An 8250-nucleotide genomic window follows, 5' to 3' on the forward strand; every position below is an offset into this window, starting at 1 on the left:
TGGCAGGGGGAGCTTCCCTTCAAACGGTGACCACTACCAACGTAGTCCCTCTTAGTACCTGGGCAGGTATGAACTCATGATTCAGTATTAACGGTATTGGACTCTTGTTTGACCATGAGAAGCATGAAAGGGGTATGGATGCCAAGGTCAGGTGTCTGTGGCCTCTTAGGGAGTCCAAGGCATAAAAAACATATAGAAAGCATTCACCTCACACTATGAACAATGGTTACCTCTGAAGAGGAAGAAGAAACTGTTGATAGGAATTGGTTAGGATTTCAGCCTTATATAAAATGTCTTTATTTTTATTAGCAATGTATTCAGGTGGGTACCTGTATAATTGAAACTTAAAAAAAAAAAAAAAACCCTTAACTCCAGCCCCCATGAAGGCCCCTGGACCCCACACCCTTACCTCTCTAGCATCCATGACAGTGCCCACGCCCACTGTCAGGGCCATGGTGGGCACCTTGGCAAGATCTCCATGAAAGAACCTAGCGTTGGCCAGGATGGTGTCCATGGCCAGTGTCTTCACACGGGTTCTGGACACCAGACTGGAGCCTGGCTCGTTGAAGGCGATGTGTCCATCGGGGCCGATGCCTGCCCGGGAGAGAAAGCCAGAGCAGCCCGGTGAGTCCCAGGGGTCCAGGATTTCAAGAACAGACAATCTGTCCTTGCCCAACTGGGGTCTGAAAAAATCCCTGAACAAGGTGTCTCTTTCTCCATTTCAACCTCTGGGCAGGTATACCCTCAGCATATGACCTCTGCCCCATCTCTATGTTAGGCACACAAAGACATCATTAACTTGCTAGTGCCCTCCAAAAGCTCAGTGAAGAACTACTCCAAATAGCTTCTGCCACCCTGAATCATCAGAGAAATCTAACTTCTCTGTCTCTCCTGCCTGTGGTTAGAGAACCCAGCTTCTGGGCAGAGTTGCAGTGAATAAAACTCACATAGGGCCTGGACAGAGGCTGCCAAGTTTATAAAATCTCAGAAAAGCTTCTGCTCCTCTCACCTCAACCTTCAAGTATAAAAAAAAAAAAAAAAAAAAATTTTTTTTTTTTTAAGTATTGACGAGTTAAAAGCAGTAAAAGCAAGTCCAACCCCACGGGTGACTCTGGAGGTGACAACAGATAGAGACGTAAAAGGGCAGCCCAGGGTAGAGAAAAGGGCACACATCTGAGAGGGAGACGCCTCAGGTTCCTGCCCTTGTGTTGCTGTTCATTGGCTGGCTGACCTTGGAACCCTCTGGAATCTGTGATTTTAAATGTTTGGATAAGTTCCATGACTGATCCACAAAACCTTAAGACTGGGAAGCAGACAGAATTTCAGAGTCCAAATCCAAACCTCTCAAATCACAGACAAGGCGTCAAAGTGCATAGAAGGGAAACGGGACAGAGCAGGGGCAGGGATCTAGAGCTCCCACTCTCTCAGCATGTTCCCTGCCTCCACAGGGTTATAAGGGTCCCCCCACTGTCACTGGCACAGAGGAAAAGTTGTGTGGGGACAGTCATGGTATCTTGTCCTTCTCCTTCCCATGTGTTCCAACCACCCAGGGCCTGGTCCAGCACATGTGCTGTGGAGTGCCAAGCTCACCGCCAACAAACAGCTCAATCCCGCCTGCAGCCTTGATCTTCTCCTCAAAGGCGTCACACTCGGCCTGCAGGTCGGCTGCATTGCCGTCCAGAATGTGGGTGTTTTCTGGGTCGATGTCAACGTGCTTGAAGAAGTTCTTCCACATGAAGGAGTGATAACTCTCCGGATGTTCTCTAGGAAGGCCTGCAGAGCCAGGGCCACACTTGATCACACCCAGGCTGAGCCAGAGCCCTGCTACCAGTGGTGACGCTGGGATGCCCTCAGACCCACAGAGGCTCTCGGTGGCCTGTCATGTGGCCTTGGGCACCAGCACCCTAATCCCCACCACTCAGGGTAGGCTAAACTGGTGTCTATGAGTATCTATCCTCTGCTACTACCTATGACCAAGGAACCAGAGCCAGAATAGCTACACATTAGGCCCTTGTGAATCCCCTCATTATGATCTCCTTTTCACATGAGCTGGAGGCTGGGGTCACTCTGGGCTTCCGGATGTAGCCTAGACAAAATGGGCTATGTGGGTGGGCTGTGTCCAACTGGGGAGGGAAGCCAGCACACCCTTTACCCTGTGCCTCTCAACCTACCCTATTATGCCCTTGTGACCAGCTCAGCCTGAGTCCCAACTTGAACACCATGTGGTTGGAGTGAATTATCTCAGGGCTTCCTAAAAAGGATCTCTTCAGTCAGGAAGAAAACTAAAAGAATGTTTAAAAGTGGGGCTATTATAAAATGATGGAAGATCAAGGTGTAGCTTTTTAGCAGCAAAGGAAAGGACATCAGTCTCAGCTCCCCTCCCAGTGTACCAGAGAGAAAGGGCAGCTGGAGGGTGAATGCTGGAGATAAAGTCCAGACCCAGACACTGACCTAAGCCATGACCCTATTCACGATCACTTGTCCCAGGAAGAAACAGCATGGCGTTAAGAGGGGGCAGAGGAGGAGGAGATATTTTAAGAGTTATCTTCCACATCTCTTATGATGCCATTTAATGCTTACAACCTGTGAGGTCAACTTTATTTATTTTTCAGTTGAACAAACCAAAGCCAGGAAGAGATAGATATTGACAACTGAGCCTATCACTAGCTCCCTGAGACATTCCCCCTCCTCCTTAGGGTCAAGCCCATGATTCTCCTGCAATCAGTTAAGGACTTGAGAAACTCACCCACGTATTCGTCCATGTTGAAAGTCTTCACGTATTTGAAGGAGAGGTCCCCATTCTTGTAGTATTCAATAAGCTTCTTGTAGCAGCCAAGTGGGGTGCTCCCTACAAGAGGCCACACACATGAATGTCCCTTCAGCCCCCAGATCCTGGGTGCCCTCTGCACACCCAAGAACAAGTCAGGACAGCTTGGAAGGAGAAGCTGCCAGATCTGAGAGAAACAAGCTGGAGCTGATGTACTGCCCCAGTGCTCCAGTCCCAATTGTCATCCATTAACTGCTTGGTTAATGCCTATTTCCCCACTAGACTGTAAGCTCCAGGAAGGCAGGACTGTGTCTGTCTTGTTCACTGCTGAATCCCCAGTGCCCAGCAGAGTGACACCTGAAAGGACTGTGACTAGAGCCTGAGTGAACGCCAGGCTTAATTATTATTGTGTGTGAAGCACAGGGGCCTGTGACAGGGACTAAAAACAAACAAACAAAAAAAACAAACCCATTGTCATCAAGTAAATTCTGACTCACAGTGACCCTACAGGACAGAGTAGAGCTGCCCCATAGGGTTTCCAAAGAGCAGCTGGTGGATTCAAACTGCCCACCTTTTGGCAAGCAGACAAGCTCTTAACCACTGCACCACCAGAGCTCCGTGACAGGGACATAGAGCAAAAAACATAGCACCTGTCCCAAAACAGCTCCCTGTCTAAGAGGTGGGACAGTCATGTCAGTCGTGGTAACAGCAAGCACAGGTTCACCTTCAGGGCCCAGGGAAGGCATCCCCGAGGAGCAGCAAACTCTCAAGTTGAGGCTCATTTAAAAGTCAGTGTTATAAAACACATGCATTAAAAAAAGGCAGGAGGAAAAACACAAAATAATAAATGTTGGAGAGGCTGTGGAGAGACTGGAATACTTATACACTGCTAGTGGCAATGTAAAATGGTACACTTTGGAAATCGATTTGGCACTTCCTTAAAAAGCTAGAAATAGAGCTACCAATTCCACTCCTTGGAAGATATCCTAGAGAAATAAGAGCCTTCACACTAACAGATATATGCACACCCATGTTCACTGCAGCACTGTTTACAATAGCAAAAAGATGGAAGCAACCAAAAGTGCCCATCAACAGATGAATAGATTAATATATTACGGTATATTCACATAATGGAATACTATGCAACAACTGAAAACAATGATGAAACTGTGAAACATCTCATAACATGGAGGAATCTGGAAAGCATTGTGCTGAGTGAAATTAGTCAGTTCCAAAGGGACAAATACTGGATGAGACCACTATTTTAAGAACTCTAGGAAAAGTTTAAACACAGAAGAAAATACTGTTTGATGGTTACGAGGGTGGGGAGGGAGGAAGAGGGGTATTCACTAATTAGCAGACAAGAACTATCTTAGCTGAAGGGAAAGGCAACACGTAATACATGAGAGGTCAGCACAACTGGACTAAACCAAAAGCAAAGAAGTTTCCTGAATAAGCTGAATGCTTTGAAGGCCAGTGTAGCAGGGGCAGGGGTTTGGGGACCATGATTTCAGCCTGTCCCTGTGACCAGGCCTTAGCTATGCCTAGACCACACAGCTTCCCCTGTTCTGCCATTTTCCAAACCTCTAGCCTTCCCATTAATTCTGTGAGCTCTCCAATACTTAGCCAATAAATTCCTCTTCTACTTAAGTTGGTTGGAGTTAATTTCTGTGGTTTCCACCCAGAACTCGACTGGTGCTTCACATAACGGAATGATCCAAGGAACCCGTGGTAATGCTGTGTTGGTTCAATTGTGACAGGTAAGAAGGCGTCAGGTCTTAGAGAGCCTTGAATGCCACTCGGAGGAGCTTTGATCTGATTCTGCAAGTGATGGGAAGCTAGGGAGGGATTTAAGCAGAATTCCAGACTCTGACCCAGGTGGAGGTTGGGTCACCCCACAGTTAGAAGACAGGGTGTTAGTTCAGCTCCCATATGGCCTGACATGCTAGCAGTTTCACAGGTCTAGGCAGATACCACTTCCTTAAACTTCCAAGTGCAGGGGTCAGCAAATGTTGGCCCAAAGGCAAAATGTGTGTCGCCTGTTTTTGTACAGCCTACAAGAATATAAAAATTTTTTTGGAAAAAAATTTTAAAAATGACTATCCTGTAATGTGAAAATTATATAAATGCAAACTTCAGTGCCCATAAATAAAGTTTTACTGGCACACAGCCATGCTCATTCATGTATATACTGTCTATGGCTGAGTTGAAGAGCTGTGCCAGAGACCACATGGACAGCAAAGCCCAAAATATTCACTATCTGGCCATTTACAGAAAAAGTGTGGAGAACCTTCCTCTAACGCATAGGTCAGGCAGGGCCATATGGAAGCCCTGGGGCAAGTACACCCACACCTGAAGACGGAGGACATTTGCCTTGAGAAGGTGGAGTCAAAAATTTTATCTTCATATAAAGCCAACATTCTGATTTTTTCTCAAAGAAACTAGGACTGTTTTCCATTTAGGTCCTCTGCATAATTAAGCCTTACAGGAAATTATCTGAGTGACTACCTTCTCAATTTTCCCAAGGATGGTACCACTCTAGGTGCACAGAAGATAAATTAATTCACTACACAAAACGGCTACCTTAGGGCATTAGGACTTAATTCAATTAATTCTAGTTAACAAGGATTGACTTAGGATACAGCCTAAAAATCAAGCTCTTTCTGCTTAACCAAGATCTCTTCTGCTCCAGGACCTTCAGGTCTGGGCAGCAACTAAATAGACCCATAAGGAAACTGGGTCTTCCGTTTTGCATGCCTGAGGGGCATGGGAGGTTCTCTCTCAAAGCACAAGTATCTCAGAGCCCTCCTTAAAGTCCCTGGCCTGAGTGAGCCCAACCTATCTTGGGCTCTCAAAGACCCCTGATGCCCACTTCCTCCTCCTGCATCTTTGGCACCCTACCCATCACACTACACACCTGTGGGAAGCCCCAGGGTGAAGTATTTGTCTGGCCCTGGGTGAAACTGGATGATGCGATTCCTTATGTATTTGGCTGCCCACTCGCTGGCCTGAGAATAGTTCTCCAGGATGATGAGCTTCATCTTGTCCTGCAAGGGGTGACAAAAATGAGTTATTGGTAAGGGACATGGGCGGAAAAAGGGATGGGGTAGTTAAGGTGGAGAGGGAAAGGCCCTCTCAATCCAGCAACAACCCCTTCCTCAAGCTGTCAGGGCTGTGAAGAGAAAGGCCCTGACTTTCATTTCACAGAGGAATTAACAGGCTGGGTGGAGTGCCTCCACAGCCACCAGGAGGTGACACTAGGAGACACACCTGGGTTCTAATCTCAGTTGCCCCATTTTTAACAGCAAGATCCTGGTCAAATGACACAAGTTCTCAGAGCCTGTTTCCTCACATGTAAAATGGAGATGATAATACCTATTTCACAGATTTCATGATGGTGAATATTAAATGAAATAAGGCGTGTAAAGCATATAATATTCAATATATTAACTGTTACTATTATCTTGTAGCTACACCCAGTTCTACATGCTTCTAGTCCCAGGCTTAGTACTCTGTACCCCAGGGACTCTTCCTCAAGAAGTAGAGGGGTCATGGGATCACCTTGGGCCACTAAAACAGGTGAAGAGAAGGGTTTTGTCTGCCTAGGTGTGTCTCTTTCAGTATTGGGGAAGTGGTGCTCCTACTGGCCCTCCTAGCTTTGTGAAGCCTTCTGTCCTCAGTGTTCCCAAATCACAACCGAGCAATGGTCATCGCTCTGGGAGGAGGAATTTAACTCCCCCATGCACTGAGGTCTGCTTGAGTGAGAAGACTCGTCGCAGAGGCGGCCACCGCCCCTCCGGCCCCGCGTGGGGAAAGGGCCAGAGCAGCTCGCAGGGGTCCCGGCCCCCACGGTGCCGGAGGACTGGGGCAGCGCCCCGAGACCCCCGCTTTGCCCGCCAGGAGGGTCCCCGAGGAGGATCCCCATCAGTCCCGTTCCCTACTTACTAGGACACCTTCCGCAGTGGCTGCAGCGACAGTGCCGGCTCTTCAACGCCCCTAGCAGATCACGTGGCCGCAGGTCACGAGGCCGCGCTCGCGCCGCCCGGTGCTGACTCAGCGCGGCCGCCCCGCAGGGGCTCCCAGGACTAGACTTTGCTGCCGCCACTGGGCGGGCCCTGGGCCGGGAACGCGCACCCTCTCCTGTGGGCCTCCAGCGGTTTCCAGGCCCGGCACCAGACGGTGAAAAACGCACTCAACGGGTGGGAGGCGGGGGTCGGAGATGGGCTTTGTGGAGGAGGGAGACTTGGGTGCCCACGGTCGCTCCCTGGAATGCGGTCCTCATGCCTGGGGCTGGGGCCCAGCTGTTTTCAGTCCTGGGGATGGGGGTGGGGGTGGGGGAAAAGTGCTGAATCGTTTCCTCGGGGATTCCCAGTAGTGGGCCTGGCTCTGCCTTCAGTTTCTTATTTAAAAAAAAAAAAAAAAAATCCAAACCCGTTGCCCTCGTGTGGATTCCAACTCATAGCGACCGTAAAGGACAGAGTAGAACTGCTCCGTAGGGTTTCCAAGGAGCGTCTGTTGGATTCGAACTGCTGACCTTTTGGTTAGCAGCCGTAGCACTACTACAGCAGGGTTTCCAGTTTGTTATTTAGATGTTATTTATTTACCTAGTTATTACAACTTTTTGGTTTTAAGTATAATTGTTCTCTTCCCTTTTCTTCAAAGATCAAACTTTGCAGCAATCTATTGTAGAGAAAAAGGTTTGCCCAACCCCGCACCCAAAACACAAGATAACCAGTGCTGACAGTTTAGAGTACATTCTGAATGGTTTTTCTGTAAGTATACTTACAATATTATTGTATAGAAATGCGAATACACTATACACATAGTTTACTAGGGTTCAGATACTTGATCACTGGAGCAAGTGTGTCAAAAACCTAAATGCACAGAGAAACAGTAAAAATTAGAGTAACAGAATATACTCATCGTTGAATAGATGTGCTTCAAATAAGGTGTCACCTCAAAGCTACTGGGAAGAGATGGGAGGAGGGGACAGCAAAAGTGGGTTGTATAGGTCACTGGTATGTTAATTTCTCAGGCAATAGCATCCAAGCATAGTGCAGGGTTTCCGGGTCAGTTACAGAGTCACCAAGCACACACTGCACATCCTAAAACACAGCCTCTAGTCAGACCCTGGAGTTCCTGCTTCTTGCAGCTGGCTGCACATAGACAATTTTCCTTAAGAACTCAACGCCTAAGGCAAACTAGGCTATTGTTTGACCTGAAAGTGACTTCAGGGAATAGTTCCTTAAAGTTTCAAGGTTCAAAAAGGACGCCTAAGGGCAAATGGCCTGGGTGGGTCACCCCAATTCCATTAACCGAGAAATCTGAATTCCAGGAGAATTAAAATGGTTTTGTCAGGTAAGAAGATGGGCTTACTATTTCATTTAATCTTTATTTACATCCCCATGAGGTAGGCTTGCCATTACTCTTTCACAGATGAGGAAACAGGCTTAGAGAGAGAAGTTAATTTGGCCAGGGACACA

The 8250-nt window shown here is 47.7% G+C and overlaps 1 protein-coding gene across 4 annotated transcripts in view; it reads right to left on the reverse strand.

Moving 5' to 3' along the window:
• GNPDA1 (glucosamine-6-phosphate deaminase 1) overlaps positions 1 to 6819 on the reverse strand; it is a 30060-nt gene extending 23241 nt beyond the window's left edge. For 3 of the 4 annotated variants that reach the window (XM_003404572.4, XM_064277548.1, XM_064277542.1), the window contains exons 1-5: positions 6713 to 6815; positions 5685 to 5814; positions 2747 to 2848; positions 1591 to 1773; positions 410 to 594 (exon numbers count right to left, since the gene is read on the reverse strand). In XM_003404572.4, the coding sequence (XP_003404620.1) occupies positions 410 to 594; positions 1591 to 1773; positions 2747 to 2848; positions 5685 to 5808 (594 nt within the window). In that variant the 5' untranslated portion in view covers positions 5809 to 5814; positions 6713 to 6815. Of the gene's footprint in view, positions 1 to 409; positions 595 to 1590; positions 1774 to 2746; positions 2849 to 5684; positions 5815 to 6712 lie in introns of all 4 variants that reach the window. The other variant, XM_023550139.2, reaches the window with a different exon arrangement.
• Positions 6820 to 8250: the final 1431 nt, after the last annotated feature.

The sequence above is a fragment of the Loxodonta africana genome, chromosome 2 (genome assembly GCF_030014295.1).
Source record: "Loxodonta africana isolate mLoxAfr1 chromosome 2, mLoxAfr1.hap2, whole genome shotgun sequence".
NCBI classification, from domain to species: Eukaryota; Metazoa; Chordata; class Mammalia; order Proboscidea; family Elephantidae; genus Loxodonta; species Loxodonta africana.